Source organism: Coenobita brevimanus, chromosome 98, assembly GCF_032717465.1.
Source record: "Coenobita brevimanus isolate Jiangsu-jjx chromosome 98, ASM3271746v2, whole genome shotgun sequence".
NCBI classification, from domain to species: domain Eukaryota; kingdom Metazoa; phylum Arthropoda; class Malacostraca; order Decapoda; family Coenobitidae; genus Coenobita; species Coenobita brevimanus.
The window spans coordinates 36,830,161-36,852,673 of record NC_137051.1 but is presented as its reverse complement, the minus strand read 5'-3'; the positions used below and the strand labels follow the sequence as shown (position 1 = coordinate 36,852,673).

General features: G+C 44.7%; 1 protein-coding gene across 1 annotated transcript in view; it reads left to right on the top strand.

The window, feature by feature from the left end:
* Window positions 1-22,513, top strand: part of LOC145414034 (G-protein coupled receptor GRL101-like) — a 208,725-nt gene that overhangs the window by 78,252 nt on the left and 107,960 nt on the right. Inside the window, exons 7-9 of the mRNA XM_080283600.1 lie at window positions 8,055-8,195; window positions 10,888-11,037; window positions 12,020-12,169. Coding sequence (XP_080139726.1) covers window positions 8,055-8,195; window positions 10,888-11,037; window positions 12,020-12,169 — 441 coding nt within the window. The remainder of the gene's footprint in view (window positions 1-8,054; window positions 8,196-10,887; window positions 11,038-12,019; window positions 12,170-22,513) is intronic.

Here is a 22,513-nt window from a genome sequence, read left to right as displayed (position 1 = left end):
TACTAGTAGTAGTGGTGGTGGTGGCAGTAGTAGTAGTTGTTGTTGTTGTTGTTCTTGTAGTTGTATTTTTTGATATTGTAGTAGTAGTAGTAGTTGTTGGTGTTGTTGTTGTTGTTGTTATAGCCCCAGGTTCAACTGAAATGTGAACCCAGTGGACTGCAGGCTGAGTTGTCCTCCTCCTGCTGTCCACCATCCTCGTTTTGGGGGGATAGGCAGGGAACTGAGGGACGTTTGTATAACCCGGTAGTGGAGTCACCCAGCTATATCGGTGCCACCACGTGAAGGCGTCCTTCTCCGGCACCTCCCCCACGGTAAAGCACAGTAAATAAATGACCAGGGGGGCAGGAATTAGTGAGGCTTAAGGTGGAATAAAGAGGGCAGTGATAAATGCATGGAATTGTATACTAGTGAGCTTAGGAAACTCTAGCACAGTTTATTTAGCGATTTATTTTGTTTACCAGACCTTACTGCACCCTTGTTTGCTGTAGATGTCACTTTAATACCAACATGAAGGGGGTGGCCGCACATTTATAACCAGGGGTCGCACCTACCTACCTATACAAACGTCTCTCACTCACTTCCCTATCCCTGAATGTAAAGGTGGTGGACTGCAGAAGAGGAACGTAAGCCTGCAGTCCACTGGGTTCCTCTAACTGAGCCTAGGATTACCATTATTAATGCTAATACCAATACTAATCTATCTATCTATCTATATACCTAGGCTGCTTCCCCCAAGGAAAGGGAGGTAGCCGAGACAGGACGACACACTCCCCATTTACTCATCCATTCAAACACATTCATTCGCATCTTAGCCCCAAGGGGAGAACGGACAGAATCCTCACCGCACCACACCACGCAAGGGTCAACTGCGCAATGCAATCAGTGACATCCGCAGCAGGGCCCGACAGCAGAGCTGGTTTACCCCTGCCTCATCATAACAGACCCATCCCCTTACCCGCACCTGACCTGACTAGCTGATCGGACCAAATGCGGGAGAATATCCCCTCAGGGCTGCGTCATCACTTATTCATTCACAATTTCTCTCCATTTATTTCTGTCACGCACAGCCACTCTTCCTTGCTCAACAGACATCCCTCTCGCATCCAGTGACTCTTCACACTGTCCATCCATCCTATTCGTGGTCTTCCTTTCAGCCTTACACCTCTCACGTCAGATCTAGTTATCTTTTTCACCAATCGCTCATTATCCATTCTCTCCATATGCCCAAACCATCGCAACACCCTCTGCTCAACTCTACCAGCCATCTCCCGAACAACTCCAGTTCTCCTTCGCACTTCATCATTTCGCACTCGATCCATACGCGTCACTCCACACATACTCCTCAGACACCTCATCTCCATTACATTCAAACTTTTCCTCTCTGCTACACCCATATTCCATGTTTCAGCCCCATATAACGCAGTCGGTACCACAACACCCTCATACAACCTTCCCTTTACATCCATTCTAAGCGAACGACATCTAAACACTCTTTTGATTCCTCCCAGCACCTTTCCTACTTCATTTATTCTAAACTTCACTTCTGCATCTATTCTTCCATCCACAGCAACATGTGACCCTAGATATTTAAAACACTCTACCTCCTCAAGCAACTCGCCATTCAAAGCTATATTCATCCCCCTACCATCTACCAACCTCGTACACTTCATCACTTCTCTTATTCTCATTTACTTTCAATTTCCTCCTTTCACACACCCTTCCAAACTCCTCTACCAACTGTCTCAATCTCTCCTCTGAATCAGCCACCAGTGCAGTATCATCTACAAACAGCAGCTGCTTCAGATTCCACTCTCCACCATCAACATTCACCAGACTCAGACCTCCACCTAAAACTCTTGCATTCACCTCCCTTACAACACCATCCATGTAAATATTAAACAACCAAGACGACATCACACATCCCTGTCGCAGCCCCACTTTCACAGGAAACCAGTCACTCACAGCATTTCCCACTCTTATACACGCTCTACTATTTACATAAAAACTTTTCACCCCTTTTAGTAACCTACCATCAAGTCCATACAATCTTAAAACAGTCCACAAAGCCTCCCTATCAATTCTATCATACGCTTTCTCTAAATCCATGAATGCCCAAAACACATCCTTGCCTTTCGCTAAATACTTTTCACACACTTGTCTCACAGCAAACACTTGATCCACGCATCCCCTCCCTCTCCTAAAGCCACACTGCTCTTCACCAATCACTCCCTCTGTACCCTCTCTAACTCTCATAATTAACACTCAACCATAAACCTTACCTACAACACTCAACAGACTTATACCCCTAAAGCTAGTACATTCATACTTATCACCCTTGCCTTTATACAACGGGACCACACAAGCACTTGCCCAGACAATTGGCACCATACCTTTCACAAAGCACACATTCAACAATCTTACTAACCAGTCAACAATAGTCACTCCACCACCTTTCAGGCATTCCACACAGCACACCCATCTATACCTGCAGCTTTCCCTGTTTTCATCTCCTTTACTGCCTTCTCCACTTCCTCCTTCGTGATCAAAGAATCATTCAACTCTCCCAACATATTTATTCCTTGCACCCTTCCATTTGCCACAATCTCAGCCACCCTTTCCTCCTCTACATTTAACAATCTTTCAAAATACTCTGCCCATCTCTTCCGTACTGCATCCATCTCAATTAACATCCTTCCATCCTGTGCTTTTACTCGTTCTTCCTTCCCAGACTCTCCCTTTCGCACCCTTTTCACCTCCTTCCAAAACATTTTCTTATTCTGTTGAAAATTCTTTGTAAACCGCCTACCCCACCTCTCATCTGCTGCCACTTTAGCATCACGCACAGCCCTTCTCGCCCTATTCCTCTTTTCCTTATACCTTTCATATGACATCTCATCCCTCCTCTGCAGCCACACTTCATATGCACGTCTCTTCTCAGCCAAAGCCATACTTACTTCCTCGCACCACCATTCACTTCCTTTTCTTACACCACCACCCAAACGTTTCACACCACACACCTCTTCTGCATGCCCCACCACAGCACTCTTTAACAACATCCATTCCTCCTCCACACTGCCATTTTCCTGATCTTTCAGTGCGTTCCACTCATCTTTCAATTTCTCCTGATATTCTATCTTTTTCTCTCTTTTATCCAACTCACTCATTTTCAAAACCTCCCTGCCACACCTAACCCTCCTAGCTCTCACCCATCTCTTACCTACTCTTAATTTTCCCTCCACCAGGTAGTGGTCAGACCTACCTCCACCCTCCCCTCTCTCCCTCCACCAGGTAGTGGTCAGACCTACCTCCACCCTCCCCTCTCAGAACTCTCACATCCAACAATCTTCCTATTACATTCCTAGACACAACCACATAGTCCATCAAAGCTCTGTCAACAACTCTTCCACCCTCCTGTCTCACCCATGTACACTTATAAATATCTTTCTTCTCAAACAGCGTATTTCCAATCACCATCTCTCGCTCAACACACATCGCTATCATTCGTTCCCCATTTTCATTTCTTCCAGGCACACCATGCATACCAGCTACACCTTCAACTGCTACTAATGTTAGAAAACTGGTGGAGGCTGCAGGGTGTTGGGAAAGTGATGGAGGATGCAATTTTGGAAGTACAGATAGCCACAGTTTCAGCTTTACCCCCTAGTGAAGAGAATGGGACTGTGTGTGTGTGTGTGTGTGTGTGTGTGTGTGTGTGTGTGTGTGTGTGTGTGTGTGTGTGTGTGTGTACATGCGTGAGTGCGTGCGTGCCCAACAAACGTCTGCATCGAGGTGAAGGATGAACCGTGGTGCCGTATCAATAATAAGATTAGCAGTGATAGGCAATGTATGTGGTAGAGTTAGACAGGACATCAGGTAACTCCTTTAAGAAACAGGTAATACATCAGTCCTAATTTAAAGTTGTATCTGTCTTTAATGTATGGATCATCAACAAGGCGGCTGCATTTTGAATATCTCCGACGAGATCCATTTTCCTGTCGTGTCTTTGCAATAAGTGAATGGGAGTATATAATCTACTGAATATCCAAAGAAAATGTAACTTCAATTAACAGGGCAGAGTGAGATGTTGATTTATAATATAGTGCAAACAGAGACATTTTAATCCTGAGCTAGATATTAGCAGTGGCGAGGCAACTTTGAGTGAGAGAGAGACAGACAGAGACAGACAGGGTGGGACGCTCCAATCATGTGCCTTTTTGCGTACTGTGTATCATGTCCTGTTACATATCCATTTGAAATATGAATTGCCTAATAAATCAAGTACCATATGCTTTTTTCCATTTACGAACTAAGACCAAACCTATATGAATCGACCTATATATACCGTATATTTTTCTGCAGTGGGAGAAATACACTGAGGTGGTTTGGACGTGTGCAGAGATTGGAGAATGAAAGACTGACTGAGAGGGTGTATGTAGGTGAGGTGGAGGGAGGGAGGGGGAAGGGGAGCCCGAGGATGAGGTGGAGGGATGGAGTTGAGAGTTATATGAGGGAGGGAGGAGTGAGTTGGGGGGGGGAGGGCAGTCAAATGGTGGGTGACAGAGCTACTTGGAGGCGTTTTGTCTTCGGCCACCCTTTGCCTGATTAGGTCATCGGGCTATAGATAGATAGATAATGAGTCACAAGCTAGTAAGGGAGAAAATATTTTGCTCTGTCCACTAAAAGCTATACTTGCGATGTGTTGGAGAAATAGGTTAGTGCTATTTCATCACCCATAATAGATAGACAGACAGTGATAGATAGATAGATTTATAGATGGAGAGGTAGATAGAAACATAAAACCGTCAAAAATTAATAAATATGACACAAAACTTATAACAAGAACCTTTAGTAAGTTATCAAGGTACACGCAAAATAAAAATACATTTCAAAGGGCCCTGAAGGTAGGAAAAAAAAGAAGTAAAATTGTAAAAGAAACGAAACCAGTGTCAGACGAAAGACAGCAGGAGAGAGAGAGAGAGAGACGCGTCCTTCCACAATTCCCCTTGCTCGTTTTTGGGAGGTAAAGTTTGCAAAAGTGGCCAAGTGTACAATCAAGCGCCATAATCCTGTCCCCTCCCCATCCCATCTTTCACTGCTGTATTTACTGACGTTTACATGTGACGCAGTGGACTGAAATGTATGTTGTTATTCATCTGTGTGCTGAGATGTATGTTGTTATTCATGTGTGCTGAGATGTATGTTGTTATTCATCTGTGGACTGAGATGTATGTTGTTATTCATCTGTGTGCTGAGATGTATGTTGTTATTCATCTGTGTGCTGAGATGTATGTTGTTGTTCATGTGTGTGCTGAGATGTATGTTGTTATTCATCTGTGTGCTGAGATGTATGTTGTTATTCATCTGTGTGCTGAGATGTATGTTGTTATTCATCTGTGTGCTGAGATGTATGTTGTTATTCATCTGTGTGCTGAGATGTATGTTGTTATTCATCTGTGTGCTGAGATGTATGTTGTTGTTCATCTGTGTGCTGAGATGTATGTTGTTATTCATCTGTGTGCTGAGATGTATGTTGTTATTCATCTGTGTGCTGAGATGTATGTTGTTATTCATCTGTGTGCTGAGATGTATGTTGTTATTCATCTGTGTTCTGAGATGTATGTTGTTATTCATCTGTGTGCTGAGTTGTTTGTTGTTATTCATCTGTGTGCTGAGTTGTATGTTGTTGTTCATGTGTGCTGAGATGTATGTTGTTATTCATTTGTGTTCTTCATGCACCTCTGTTCACTACGTCTCATTCAAGGAGCTATCAATCCATCACTGAGAAGAGGAAGGGAAGGCGAACTGATTTATGCATTTGATTGTACCTGAACTGGGTGAAGCCATACTGAAAGATAGGGGTAGGGGACGCTGGGATAGTGGGATAGATTTGCTTATTGAGGGAAATAAACGCAAGACTTGGAGGATGCGACAAGGAAAGTTAAATGTATGAATAACGTGAGTGAATGGCTATGCACATCTGGGCGTATGTGCAGTGAATGAAACCACAGTGAAGAGTGATGGTGATGGACAATGAGTGTCTGGTGTATGTGTGTGTGTGTGTAGTAGTAGTAGTAGTAAAGAAAAGTGAGTGTGGTGATGCAAGCCTAGTGGTATCCAATAAAGGCATGGAGAGGGTCAAGGGTTATGGCAGGGAACGGACGAGGAGATGAAAATTGGAATATAGTGTGTGTGTGTGTGTGTGTGTGTGTGTGTGTGTGTGTGTGTGTGTGTGTGTGTGTCTTGCCGATGATTGGGAAACCAGAGGAGAGAGAGAGAGAGAGAGAGAGAGAGAGAGAGAGAGAGAGAGAGAGAGAGAGAGTTTCGAAGAAGCGTGAAAACATTTTATCCACAGTAAGCGAATAATTTAGTGAATGCTTTAAATACGAAAATAAATAATGAAAAATTAGAATTGAGGGATGAAGAGTGAATGCCGTGAGTGAATGAGGCTGGGAATGCTTAGCTGCAAGTGTGTACCAGAAGAGAATTATGTCTCACCTGAGCTTTGGTCCAATATTACCGGATAAACAGGTAAACATGAGGTGTGCAAATCGGAAAACAAAAGGTCATGGAGCAGAACACAGTGGCTGATTTTCTGTGTGTGTGTGTGTGTGTGTGTGTGTGTGTGTGTGTGTGTGTGTGTGTGTGTGGAGAGAGAGAGGTTTTGGACACAGCATTGCTAAGAAGTGCAGTTGAGGTTAAAGTTCGTCTAATATTTTGCCTTCCAAGTTCTAACCTGAGAGAGGCTTAGTATCTCCGCCCATACATGACTCTCTGATGTGATGATGCAGGGAAGAAAGTGACGGACATGCCCTACTGTCAGTGTGAAGGAGACGAGGTGAAATACTAGGAGAATTTCTCACTCTGACGGTGCGAGGGAAGGTTTCTCATTTCATCAGTTAATGTCAAAAATTAGGGTAAATGGGACGTGGCAACACACACACACACACACACACACACACACACACACACACACACACACACACACACACACACACACACACACACACACACACACACACACACACACACACACACACACACACACACACACACACACACACACACACACACACACACACACACACACACACACACACACACACACACACACACACATACACACACACACACACACACACACATACACACACACACACACACACACACACACACACACACACACACACACACACACACACACACACACACACATCAGGTCGAAGGGCACGTGTCGGAAAGAAACTGAAGCAAATGATGAAAGGAAAATTATTTGAGGTTTAATTTCAGGTTAGATAGATATGATGCAGATGAAGTTAACGAAGCGGGAGAAATATGTCGAATTTCAGTATATAATTTGTGCAAAGAGGTCTGTGGTGTTAAGCGGATTCAGGAGAACGGCATGGTGGAATGAAGGAATGGGAAAACTAAGCTCATGTGGAAAGCCTGGGAGCAATGAAAATGAAGTTCCATCACTTACGTATAGAAGTGAAACGGTGCTTGAGAGATACAGATTGAGGTTTTGTATTGGGTAGTGAATAGTTAATAGGTCAAGTGTAGAAATTGGCAGAGTGAGGGGTATATTGTGCAATTGTTTATTCAAATTTTCCTTCTAATTATGTCAACCATGAGCGCGGAGTGTGAACCAGAGACGCCATACCTCTGTGCCAATTCTTGCTGTATCTCAGTCTTGGTTTTCTACAGGCGGGGAGTGTGACACAGAGAGGCAGTACCGCTGTGCCAACTCCGTATCACAGTCTTGGTTTTCTACAGGCGGGGAATGTGACACAGAGAGGCGGTACCGCTGTGCCAACTCCGTATCTCAGTCTTGGTTTCCTACAGGCGGGGAATGTGACACAGAGAGGCAGGACCGCTGTGCCAACTCCGTATCTCAGTCTTGGTTTCCTATAGGTGGGGAGTGTGACACAGAGAGGCAGTACCGCTGTGCCAACTCCGTATCTCACTCATTCCTGGTCTCTTACAGGCGGGGAGTGTGACACAGAGAGGCAGTACCGCTGTGCCAACTTTGTATCTCACTCATTCTTGGTCTCCTACAGGCGGGGAGTGTGACACAGAGAGGCAGTACCGCTGTGCTAACTCCCGCTGTATCTCTGCCGGCAACGTGTGTGACGCCAAATGTGACTGTGTACCGGACTGCGCCGACGAGACCAACTGCACCACCTACGCTGTCATCGACGGTACGGCGGGGAGGAGGGGGGAGGGGGCGAGAGGAGGGGGGGGGGCAGAGGGTGGAGGCATATTAAGAATGAATACTGGGTAAAGACGACGGGAGCAGGGGTGAGAACTGATAGCGAAATTTGACGTGGAATCGAAAAATAATTATATCCACGAATAAGAGTGGAAGTGATATTAAGGACATTGGTTTAATTGCTTGTTTTAATCTTTTGACTGATATAAACCTCCCATTTGTAGAAGAGAAGAGTTTAGTTTTAGCCAAAGCAAAGGATCTAATTACAATAATAGAACTGGACTGGTTAAGGTACTCATTTCGTTGTTATAGGTGTTTGTTTTGGCTCGTCAGTGGGATGATGTTTCTTCTCAGTGTCCCGTTTATTCTCTTTTGATATTGTGTTCCAGGTCTTGACGTGGTGACGGATCTTGTGTCTGTTACAGGCTTCACAGTTCCACCTTCCACTCCTTCCCTCGTTCTTCTTGTGTCCACCTCCCTCTCCCACACATTTTCCACCTCATTCCCACACTGTTCTCCCCACGCCCACACAGTTCCCTTCATTCACACACTGACCTCTGTATCCCACCACACCTTTGTCTTCCTTCCCACACCACCCTTTTATCTCTCTCACACCTTTCTTCTCCCTCACACATTCCTCTCGTCCCTCTCACAGTTTCATTTCTTTCACACCTCCCCTTCATCCCTCTCACGCTTCGTTTCCTTAACCACAGCACTTCACCACCACAATTCCCCCTTCCCTGCATCTTTTTTCTCCCCTGTCACAACTCTTTCCAGTCCTCTCACACCCCTTCCTACTCAGCTGTCACCATCCCTCATCTACTGACAATCTCCCCTCACCCTGCTGCCGCCTCCCCTCCCCCTAACCCTGCTGCCGCCTCCCCTCACCCTGCTGCCGCCTCCCCTCCCCCTAACCCTGCTGCCGCCTCCCCTCCCCCTAACCCTGCTGCCGCCTCCCCTCCCCCTAACCCTGCTGCCGCCTCCCCTCCCCCTAACCCTGCTGCCGCCTCCCCTCCCCCTAACCCTGCTGCCGCCTCCCCTCACCCTCCTGCCACTTCATCTCACCTTCCTATCCCACTTCCACTTCCATGCCCCAGTGCCTGTAATCCCTGTCTGTTATCTCACCCCTCTCTGCCACTCTCTCACGCCTCCCCACTCACTGATCCATCTTATCTGTGCCACCTTCACTCACATATTCACCCTTTCCCAGTCACCCATACTCATCCTCACACTATTATTTACTCATTCTTATTCACATACCTACCCACTGATCATTCATTACCTGTTATGTACTTTATAATTTACCATTCTCTTTCTTTTTTTTATTTTTCATACAATCTGACGCATCATTGAAGATATATCATTGTGACAGAGGAGGTGTGAGTTGGAGGGGAGGCAGCAAAATGGCAGGGGATAGGGCGACGTGGAGGCTATTTGTTTGTGACCACCTCTTACGGGATTAAGGCGTTTGGTAAAAGATAGATAGATAGACAGATAAATAGATAGATAGACAGATAGGCCGATAGATAGATAGATAGACAAACAGATAGATAGCATAAATACACTTGTTCTTCGATTGTAGTTTCAGACTGTTCGGAGGTATGGAATCATGGAACTGGGCAGGTATGTAATTTAGGCTGTCGTTATTGTGTACAGGTGTGGAATGATGACAGCTGTGATCTAAGGCTGAGCAGAGGTTTGTGAGTGTGTATAGTGGGTGCGTTGGTTTATGAGTGTGTTGATTTATGAGTTTATGAGTGTGTATTGTGGGTGTGTTGGTTTATGAGTGTGTTGATTTATGAGTTCTGAGTGTGTATAGTGGATGCGTTGGTTTATGATTGTGTTGATTTATGAGTTGATGATTGTGTATATTGAGTGTTAGTTAATGAGTGTGTTAGTTTAAGAGTTTATGAGTGTGTATAGTGGGTGCGTTGGTTTATGAGTGTGTTGATTTATGAGTTTATGAGTGTGTATAGTGAGTGTTAGTTTATGAATGTGTTAGTTTATGAGTTTATGAGTGTGTATAATGGGTGTGTTGGTTTATGTGGGTTGATTTATGAGTTCTGAGTGTGTATAGTGAGTGTTAGTTTATGAGTGTGTTGATTTATGAGTTTATGAGAGTGTATAGTGGGTGTGTTGGTTTATGAGTGTGTTAGCTTATGAGTTTACGAGTGTGTATAGTGGGTGTGTTAGTTTAATATTCTGGTAAAACAGCATCACTTAACTGATCTAATTGTTGTTGAAAGACACTACACTTAACACTTACAACACTGGTCAAGCCTGATTTAACACTTAACACTGGAAAAGCCTGTGTTTCAGTTAAATAGATATGTGTGTAACTGTCAAGGGTCATAGGGGTTAACACAGGTGTGGCGATGCAGGTGTAAGGTTTCCACTGTGTGTTGTGTTCAGGTGTGAGGCTAATATAGGCTGGGTTTACGTAGGCAGTGATAAAAGAGGTGTTGTGTGCAGGAGGAGAGCTTAAACAGGTGTAGTGTCCAGGTGTAGTAATGAGAAAGGTGTGGTGTGAAGGTAGGTGCAGGTGTACAGGTGTGCAAGTCCGTGTCGTCTCCATGGTGTTCTGTGGCAAGCTGGGATAGAACTCAGGAAGGCTGTGCTGCTGCTGTGCATATATGTTAGTGTGCAGCTGTAGTACTAACCTGATGTACGGTATTGTTCAGGTGTACAGGTGTGCCAGCCTGGGTCGGCTCTGTGGTGTACGGTGGCCAGTCGGGACAGGACTCAGGACCGCTGTGTTGCCCTGCCTCACATCTGCGACGCCTTCAACGACTGCCACAACGGAGGCTACCTGTCCGACGAGTACGGCTGTGGTGAGTAGTGTGGTGGTGCTGTGGTGGTGCTGTGGAGGTGATGTGGCTACCTTTCCAATGAGTACGGCTGTGGTGAGTGTTGTGGTGTGATGGTGCGATTGTGGTCGTGTGTGGTGAGTAGTATTGTGGTTCTGTTGTTTGGCTACCTGTCTTATGAGTACGGGTATGGTGACTGCGGTGGTAGTGCTATGATGGTGCTTTGGTGAGTGTTGTGCTGGTGTTGTGTTAGTGATGGCGCAGTGGTGTGATGATTATTGAAGTGACAAATGAGTGATGTGTAATATATTTGATTGCGGTGTGGTATTGTGATGAGTGTTGTGATGTGGGTGTGGTGGTGGTTGTGGTGATTGTGGTGCTGAATGTTGTGTTAGGGTTTACACAGATCTTGATGGAGTACTTTTATAAACTGTCAGTACCACAGTATATATTAAATAGCGTTATATATTACTACGAGTCTCTAGTTGTTATCCAAGGTCTTATGAGGAACCCTTTTTAAATCAGACAGATATATTAACTAATTAGAAGGTATTTTTTCAAACTTAGTAATGATCTTTTGCCCCTCTCAGCTCAGTTAATAGCCAGGTGTAGTTAGATTGGCAGGTCGATTTGAATAGTAACCAAGGAGACGCGGTCGTACCTATAACTAAGGCTCATCATATTCCGTATAGCCATAATTTACTATTCATATTGTGAGAATGGCCTAGTTATCTGTGTGTGTGTGTGTGTGTGTGTGTGTGTGTGTGTGTGTGTGTGTGTGTGTGTGTGTGTGTGAATCCTCTGGTTGTTTTTCAGCGGAGCAACTGTGCTGAGGAAGTGATAGTCATGGTGTTTTGAGTATTAATGTATAGTGTTGGTGATGATTGTGTGTTGCTTGTGTCAATTATTGTGTTGCAAATGACTAGACCTACTGCTGCTGCTGTTGTTATTATTGTTGTTGTTTATATGTCTGTGTTTTAATTATTATCCTTTGGTTGTGTTGTAGATGATGAGCGGTGTCGGGGAGATGATGATGATGATGGTGATGGTGATGATGATGAGTGGGTGCAGTGTGGGGACGGCCGCTGTCTGCCTCCATACCTCCGCTGCGACCGCAAGCGAGACTGTCTGCACGGCGAGGACGAGGCCAACTGCTGTAAGTGGCAGGGGGGAAGCAGGGAGGAAGGCCGAGGCCAGATTATGTGAGTGGCAGTGGGGAAGCAGGGAGGGTGGACGAGGCCAGATTATGTGAGTGGCAGTGGGGATGCAGGGAGGGGGAACGAGGCCAGATTATGTGAGTGGCAGGGGATGCAGGGAGGGAGACGAGGCCAGATTATGTGAGTGGCAGGGGGACGCAGGGAGGGTGGGACGAGGCCAGATTATGTGAGTGGCAGGGGGACGCAGAGAGGGAGGACGAGGCCAGATGATGTGAGTGGCAGGGGGGAAGGCAGGGAGGGAGAACCAAGCCAACCTCTGTATGGGGCAGGGTGAGACGGAGACAGGGAGACGAGACCTTGCATGAGGGCATCGGAGAGAGACTGTGGCATTGCAATTAACAGAGGAAAAATAAGGTGTCCCAAGGTTGCCACGTCTGCCCAAACCAGGAAGTTGCAAATGTTGACAAATTACTCATCATGATATTTACGGCTATAGGGATGGAAACCAAGAGCGAGTTGTTGGTTGCCAGACACATAAGCTTATATTAATTTTGAGAAATGTCAGTCGCATACTAATAAGAAAATTGGGTCATGTGTTTAAGATGAAACTTGAGAGTGAATGTTTGAAAGAGGAAAGGAAACGAATTTTAGTCTGTGAGTATAGAAATGGAGGATGTGGATGGATAGATAGATAGATAGATAGAAAGAGACAGACAGACAGACAGGCAAAGAGAGTGAGAGAGGGTGGGAGGGACAAAGAGAGACAGACAGACAGAGACAAACTGACAGACATAGAGAGAGAGAGAGACAGAGACAGAGACAGAGACAGACAGACAGACAGGCAGGCAGGCAAACAGAGAGAGAGAGTGAAATAAACGATGGCTGAAAGTCTGTAAAAAGTCTCCCTTTCCACTGAAAATTGAACAAAGACCCAAAATCAAAATACATTCTTTTTGAGATGCCTGAACAGACAGAGAGGCAAGTTGAGAAAGACGATCTCAGATTTGACCAGTTATGTACGTGAAGGATTGAGAATATCAATTAATTCTTGCATTAGAGAACTTGGCAGAAACGGGGGGAGGGTGTGACGGTAGACAGGTACTGCGTGTCCACCGTTATGGGGAAGGAATGTAAGCAGAAAGTGAAGAAAAAATAAGGTGGTCATTGAAACAACCCTAGTAAAAGGAGGGAGGTGCAACACTAATTCTCTCTCTCTCTCTCTCTCTCTCTCTCTCTCTCTCGGCACGATATACAACAAGTTTCCTAGGTCACCCTCGAGGTGTAATTAAGCCTTGAAGTTCCACGAAGCTGTCTCTTGTCCTTGTCCTTCAGTAATTATGGAGGGGGAAGGAGGGAGGAAATTGCCAGATACCTCCCTGTTCTGTGATCCTTTAAGACTTGGTAAGACTTGGTACCACACGTCTAATCCTTTCTTAAAACCATTATCTGTGAGGTAATTGTGGAATGAACAATACAGCAACGTGATGTACTGTATTTGGCAAGTTCTGTTTGATTTCTGTTACTCCTCGCGACTCACACCACACAACACGTCACTCATCAGCAGGACTCATTCACCTGCCGGTAATTGAGAGTATTATTTATATCAGTTTTACGCATGCTTATCTCCTTGTGTGATTCACCCAACCCGCGAGCTGTATAGTAACTGAAATTTAACTTCAATCCAGTCCCAGTAAAGTGGACATGTCACGAGAGCCAAGTGAAAATAATATTGAATTTTTATCGCTTAAGAGAGTTCACAGAAAAATATAATGTGGACACCAACACGAATTTCAGGAGATGCTGTGAAGTTGGTTTTTCTTTTTTTCCAATATTTTCATCAATTTTTGGTTATAGCTTCATGAAATGTGGTTAGAATTTTTCTGACACCCTCTGCATAATAACATTCAAAGTAAATTATATAGTTATTAGACTCTCACTTCCACCAAGTCAATAACAATTACCTACACACTTTAATATCAATTGCAGTCATAACACGAAGGTAATTATGGAAGCGACTCAGGGTAAACGCTTGCTAAATGTATACCACCTCTGCCACGTAACCAGCACACACACACACACACACACACACACACACACACACACACACACACACACACACACACACACACACACACACACACACACACACACACACACACACACACACACACACACACACACACACACACACACACACACACACACACACACACACACACACACACACAAGCACCCACTTCAGCATCGTACAGTTAGGCTTCTGACTATACCCACATTTAGGTCTCGCTTGCCTTCCATTTCGCCAGACTGCCATCATTGGAGTCCATATTTATGAAGATTCCCTCCTAGTTCCATGATAAAGAAGTCTCAATTGCAGTTAATTATCAGAAATCAGTGTGCTTTTCCGTATGCTATCCCCTTAATATTCATTCTCATTTGGTCGTGAGCTGAATGATAGATGAGGAGTATTGAAGGAAGGTAAAATAATAAGCCGAGAGTTCCATACACAAGTAAGCATCAGGAAAGGCTATGAATACGGGGCCTGGACTGTATTGGAGCCAGGGCAAAATTAGTGTGTGGCAGTAATGGTGGTAATATCTTTAAGCACTGATTCCCCGCACCAGCACGCCCTTTTGTACCTGTTTTTCACCCTTTATACAGTAGTTACCCCTACGCTAGTTCCAGTAAGAGAGAGAGAGAGAGAGAGAGAGAGAGAGAGAGAGAGAGAGAGAGAGGAAAGAAAAGAAGACAAAAGAATTATCGGAAATTGGTGGTCACTTTTGGGGGGGTTAAGTAATTTTGTATCTATTTATATATCTCTAAATTGGGTGGCATAATTTTATATAGTGTTACCTAGTCAAGATTATCAGCAAGTTGACTTTAATTACTTTACGCGAGATTATTCTACTCAGTAATAATACACAAAAAATATAATCTCAAACGTTATCACAGAGTTAAAGTGACATTAGCGATGACTGCTAAAAATGGAGCCTACGAGGAATGGCTGAGACGTAGCGGAAATGACGAAGGAGACAAGCAAGACGGTATAAGAGAAGGGAAACGCAAAACGGTAATAATAATGATAATAATAATAATAAAAGATATAGTAGATGAGCTGGGCGAACCTTTTAGCAGCAAAAAAAACAAAGACAAATACAGAATTACCTGGAAAAGAAGTTAGAGGATATTTCAAAGGGAAGTTGGGAAAGGTAGAGTTGGAAGTATGAGTAAGAGTAGTGGAGGAGTGAAAGGAATGGACGGTTGAGTGTTAGCAGAAAGAGATTGGATGTTGGAGAGAGTCAGCCAACATTTCAACCAATTTCTGAACGTGATAGCTTCGGGGTGAGGTAGACCAGAGGGAGAACGAGTGTGTGTACGTGGGAAAAAGAGAGATTTCAGTAGGAGAGAGATGTGTTCAAATGTGGATAAAATACAGACAGGAAAGGTTGCAGGGGTGGATGGTGTGAGTGGAGAAATGGTATAGTGGAGAGGGGTGGATAGTTAAACACTGGATCTGCTGTCTGTGTAGCTGAACTAGGGTCGTGAGAGATTACAGGAGGGGTGGAAGCTAAGTATTAATGTACCCCCTGTATAAAGAAAACGGTGATAGGAGAGACTATGGAACTTTAGCGATCTATCTATCTATCTATATACCTAGGCTGCTTCCCCCAAGGAAAGGGAGGTAGCCGAGACAGGACGACTCACTCTCCATTTACTCATCCATTCAAACACATTCATTCGCATCTTAGCCCCAAAGGGGAGAACGGACAGATCCTCACCGCATCACACCGCACAAGGGTCAACTGCGCAACGCAATCAGTGACATCCACAGCAGGGCCCGACAGCAGAACTGGTTTACCCCTGCCACATCATAACAGACCCATCCCCTTACCCGCACCTGACCTGACTAGCTGATCAGACCAAATGCGGGAGAATATCCCCTCAGGGCTGCGTCATCACTTATTCATTCACAATTTCTCTCCATTTATTTCTGTCACGCACAGCCACTCTTCCTTGCTCAACAGACATCCCTCTCGCATCCAGCGCTCTCTTCACACTGTCCATCCATCCTATTCGTGGTCTTCCTCTCAGTCTTACACCTCTCACATCAGATCTAGTTATCTTTTTCACCAATCGATAACTAGATCTGATGTGAGAGGTGTAAGACTGAGAGGAAGACCACGAATAGGATGGATGGACTTCCTCTCAGTCTTACACCTCTCACATCAGATCTAGTTATCTGATAGAAAAGATGTGTGGTGTATTGGCTGAATTGGTGAAAGCAAGAACAGAAAAATTGATGTGTGTGTGTGTGTGTGTGTGTGTGTGTGTGTGTGTGTGTGTGTGTGTGTGTGTGAGAGTAAGATGCACATAAGGAGGACAAGAGATGTGTTGATTCCGTATTTGTTAGGTATGTCAAGTAGTGAAATTCTTGCAAGAGGACGGAAGTTTATTTTTAACATTTATATATTTCGAGAGAGTACTAGACTGAGTAGCTTGACAGAATTATAGAGGGAACTGCGAGGTATTAGGTGGTAGAGGCTAGAGAAGGCAGATTGTAGGGATGGCTGGCAGGCACTGAAGAATATACTAGAAGATATTAGAGATTAGAAGAAAGATAAGACATAACATGGGTTGGCAGGTAATGTAGATGGAACTAGGAGTATTAGTAGGTAGAGAAACGTATATAGAAAGAATCTTACACACAATTGAAGCTTAGGAGAGTTAATGAATACACTCCCTGATCTGATACACCCACACTTACGCATATTATTGCCCTGGTGTCGTTTTTCACGCTTGGTCACCCCCTTCCCACTCCTTGGTCTCTCCTTCCCATTAATTCCACGTGGCTGAACTTCTCCCAGATACCATTGCCAACAGCAGCTCATCCTCCACAGCTCACCTACACGCCCCTCTCTCCAGCCCCTTCCTGTTTACAGTCTGTGGGATACATTGGTTAGAACGTTCCATCCCCACCTGATAGAACCCGAGTGTGATTCTAGGACCGATCGGACTGGCGGACTCATTTTGTTTCCCCCTAGTCCCTATTCAGTACAGTAAGGGACCTCGATGTCGTATAAACTTTCGGGTTGTGTTCTAGGGGAGGATTGAACCTAGCATAAAAAATAAGCAACCTTTATAGCCCTCGTGCAGTCGACAGGTGTTCATCCAATCATCACACCCAGCTGCCCACACCTGATCCGTCTCTCTTAATTCTCACCTGACTTCTCACCAGATACTTTGAGCTGTATCCTAGATGTTAGCCTTCCTAGCACTACTTCCTTAGCGATTTATTCTGCATACCGTTTTTAGCATCTTCCTGTCTGTCGTTCACTCATCCGGGCATTATCCCTTCCATACGATGACAGGGTTTTAAAATTCTATCTATCTATCTATTGCCAGACGCCTTAATCCCGTAAGGGGTGGCCACAAACAAATCGCCTCCATGTCGCCCAGTCCCCCGCCATTTCATTGCCCTGCTCCCAGCTCACACACCTCTCTTTCATATACTTCTCCACTCCATCCCTCCATCTCATCCTTGGCCTCCCCCTCCCTCTCCCCCAATCCACCTGACTCACATACACTCTCTTCGTCAGTCTCCCACTCTCCATCCTCTCCACATGGCCAAACCACCTCCATGTGTTTTAAAATTAATTCTTGTCATTTTTGGACTTTTTAAAATTTAGTTCAGGTGACCCTATTTTTACTGAGAGGGTTAATGAAGGCTGTATTTACGGAGCTGCATGAACTACTCTACCAGCCACTCTGCTTTTCATGTACCCAAACTATACTCTCTTCCCTCTAACCTGGCGTAAAATCACCATCTCTCTATCTTGAATACTTAATTGTAATAAGAGGTATACACTAAAATCCTAGTCACGAAGAAGTGCTATGGAAAGGATGAAGAGCCATAGTATTGCCACTGAGCTACGTGTAATTTGCTGCAAAAGGGCCAAAATCTCCCCCTATGGACTGTTCACCTTAACCTGGTCCAGATTTTCGTCTTTTAGTAATTTCACATAGTTCAGTGACAGAAAAAGACGGTGCTGCAGCTCTACATCCTTTCCATGGCACTTCTTCGTGACTAGCACCATATTTTAGTGTTAATCTATTGCCACAACTGAGCAGTGAAGCAGGAGAGATGGCATTTTTAGGCCAAGTTAGAGTGAAATGGGTATAGTTTAAAAGAATGAACTCTACTTAGATGTATCCTCGTCACTGTACAGTTTCGGACATAAATATTGATTCCCTGCTTGAGAGAGAGAGAGACATACCAAATACAACACGTCCATTTTCACACAGGTGACTCTCTCTACAAACCTCTTTCCTCATTCGTACTTTGTCAGCATGTGGAAGTGTTCAGTCTATCACTACCCCTCCGAAGAGCAGGTCTGGCCATACAGTGGATTAAATACAGATTGATACAGCTACCTAAAATAAGTGAACTCTAGATTGTTAAAACGATTAGTATCATGCAGTGGAGTATTAAAAAAGTATTATTCATCAGTCTCCTTCGCTGTATATTAGTGCTGTATATATTATCCCTTATATCCTGACACTGTGCGACTCAGGCAGGTCTCATCACTTAATGTTATCAGTGAATGTGTAATGCTATATACTGGAAAGCTGTACTGCATTGGTGGATATCCATAGATCTTTTGTAATATAATTGTGTGGATGCATCAGTACCAGACGGCTGTCATGTAAGGGAGGGAACGGACTAGGAGAGAGAGAGAGAAAGAGAGAGAGGAGCGATGGAAGAGAGACAGACAGACAGACAGAGAACACATCATCAGATTGCATAAGTCTTATTCTCTGGCCATCTATCAATTTCCCCATTTACCATTCGTCCCCTCCCATCGTCCACTCATAATCACATGGCCTGGGTATTGGCTGTTTCAGGAATATACCTGTCACTGTTATTACCTATTATTAACTGTTTCTAAAAAATTATATTCCTTTTTTGTGTGTACTGTCTTACTGTATGTTCTTCAAAGACAGCAATCATAATCCCTTTTTATTGTGTACTGTCTCAGTGTATACAGTTCCAAGACAGTTTATTTTCTTTAACCCCTTAACCGCAGGGCGTCACTTTCGTGACGCTCGGGCGCAATGGATCATACCGCGAGGCGTCACTTTTGTGATTCTGTGTTATTTTGAATTATCCCGGGCTTTCAAGTGGTGGCTTGTATCATCTATCAGTACTGCCAATGTCCAACACTAGTCAGCACTCCAAATCTCATCTGTACTCCCATCCATTGTTGACATTTTAGCAATTTTCCCCCCATCCTGACTCCCCTCCCTACCTGCCCTCCATTACCCTGTCCTCTCACCTCCCCGGCCGCGCTGCGGTAAGCAAATCTCCCCCGGATTTTTCCACAGATTTCATCCATTGAAATAAGCCCTATGCCCTATACTTATACAAAATAATATATACCAAAAAAAAATAAGGTAAGTGATAGTGTTATACACCAGGAATTGGCTAATTATCACCTAACAACACCTCACATGCATTCATTCGCTACATTACCACGGTAATTTCCCCTTTGAATTATGCCTTGTAATCTATGTCTGTAATAAAAATATATGTCAGAAAGGAAGGGAGAATCCTAAGTGGCATTTCATTCACCTGGAACTACCTATTTCTTTATTTATTACTGAGATTTTCTACCAATAATTTATTAGCATGTAAGTTATCAGCTGTCAGCCTCAGTGTCATTGTCAACCCTTGCCTTCTCAGATAAGCCGTGGCATTTAGTTCCTTGTCCTCTGCTGTGGTCAAACCATGTCGCGCTCGCACTCCGCCATTTCTGCCACTTCTGCGCCCATTGCAAAGGGTCCCGTGACCTCTACACCCATAAAAAGTCATGAGGGAAGCAGGAAAGGACTTAGTGACTCTGCAGTGGCACGTGAACTAGCAGAATTGTCTATGGTGATGATGGATAGTGATTTTGACTCTTCGGGTAAATCGTGTGATGAGCCGGGTGAGGAAATCGTGCCAGAAAGTGCTATTACGAGTGCTTCAGTGTCGGAAGTTATCCCTAGCTCCAAGGGAAAAGAGCCGTTAGTGCAGCAAGGGAAGGAATTTGGGAAGCGAGTGAAAAGGCGGCGTGTTAGCCCCAGAACAATGGCCCCGCGTGACCCAGCCCGCCATGAGTTCCGAGTTGATTCACCTCCCCGTTCCCCAAGCCCCACTTCACTCATTTCTTCCTCTTCGTCTGCTGAATTATCTCTGGAGTCTTCGTCATCGGAGTCACCACCAGCATCAACAGTGAAGGCAGGCTGTAGAGGAAGAGGTAAATCCTGGACAAGTAAAAGTAGAGTTGGTACTAGAGTAAGGGCTGCTAGTGTTGTATGGCAACCCAAGGTCAGTGCGAGTGGCCTTGAACCTGATAAATCTGCCTCACAGCCACCCACCACCCTCACCCACCCTACACCGCCATGACAGGGAATCCTGGACGCCATTGCGTGGACGGAAGGGTCCGATTTTGTGCCAGAACATTTAGTTTTTGATGAGAGCTCCTCAGGAGTACAGCCTGCCTTCACTCGTGACGATAATGCTGAGTGTGTGGACTACCTTTTGGCCTTCCTAGATGACGAAGTCATGCAGCACATATATGATGAGACCAACAGGTATGAATCACAACGTGCTGCAAGTGGTACAGGTGCAGCCAAGATGCAACAGTGGTCCATGCTGGGAGTGCAGGAGCTGTATGTGTTCTTTGCCCTCATGCTTCTCATGCCACACTCAAAGAAGCATGAGTTGGAAGAATACTGGTCCATGGACCCCTTACTACCCTCACCCACCTTCAATAAGTACATGGCCAGAGATCGCTTCCGGAACATCATGGGAAACCTGCACTTTGCCGACAACGATGTACCTTTCCAAACCGACCCACTCTGGAAGATCCGGGAGATTCTGAGCAGAATGAAGGATAAGTTTATGTCATTCTTCCACCCCTTTCAGAAGGTTGTCATTGACAAATCCTTGGTTTTGTTCAGAGGACGCCTTCGGTTTGTACAGTACATTCCAAGCAAACGCCATCGCTTTGGAATCAAGTTCTTTGTACTGTGTGACTGTAAGACGGGATACATCCTTGACTTCGTCATTTATTCAGCCAGCACTGTCGATTTGGATAAAACACACCCCCTTGGCTTCTCAGGCTGTGTAGTGAAAGTGCTCCTTGAAAAGTATTTTGGTGGGAATCATGTGCTGTATACAGACAACTATTATACAGCACCGAAACTTGCCAAATACCTTTCAGGGCACGGCTTTGGCTCCTGCGGCACTGTCAAAAGTAATCGTGCCCACTTCCCTAAATTCACAGAGGCAGGAACCTCGCAGTGAGGAGACGTGCACCTACGCAAGTCTGAGAAGATGCTGGCAATACGGTGGCATGACAAGAGAGTCGTGCACATGCTCACCACTGTACATAAGGGGGAAATGACAGACAGTGGGAAGGTCGACCGTAGGACAGGCGAACCTGTGATGAAACCTGATGCTGTGTTAGACTACAATATCAACATGCGGCTGGTGGACAAGTCCGACATGATGATTGGTGAGATCAACTGCCTCAGGAAGAATACTAGGTGGTACAGGAAAGTTTTTCTGCATCTCATAGATATGACGATGCTGAACGCCTTCATCCTGTACAAGATGAAGGTCAAGCCACCCAAGTCCTTCTCCCTGAGGTTGTTCGCCAGGACTTGTGTTCAGCAGCTGCTGGAAAGATATGGTAGGGTGACAGCAGCAACTCCAAGGCGCTATCCGGTAACACTTCCTGACCGACTTGAGCAGAGGGCGTATATGGATCGGCACAGACTGGAGCTAATGCCTGCCACAGGTAAAAGGAAGGCTGCGATCCGCAGGTGTCAGGTGTGTGCACATACCACCCGCTGCACACCTGACCACAAACGCACCTCTTGGCAGTGCACTGAGTGACAGGTTCCCCTCTGTGTTACCTGGTTCTTTGATTACCACAGTCAGAAGCAGTTCTAAAAGTGTAAGTGGGAAAGGAGAGTAATGTGGAAATAATGTGTAAATAATGTGTAAATAGCAAGTGAAAGCAATGGATGTTCAGTACATATGATTGAACAGTGTATTATAGTTTTATCTTACTGAAAGTGACAGTGACTAACATAGTGTAAGTGAAATAGAAGGGTAAATATTGAAAATACAATAGAAAATGTAAATAGTAATGTAAGTAATTAGTAATATATGAATATGATTACAAATACTTTATAACAGTGAAAGTGAATCCGTGGCTCTCTACGTATTTTACTGAATGAAAAATTGAATGACTTCAGTGACAATAAACTAATACTACTGAAGGAAACTTATG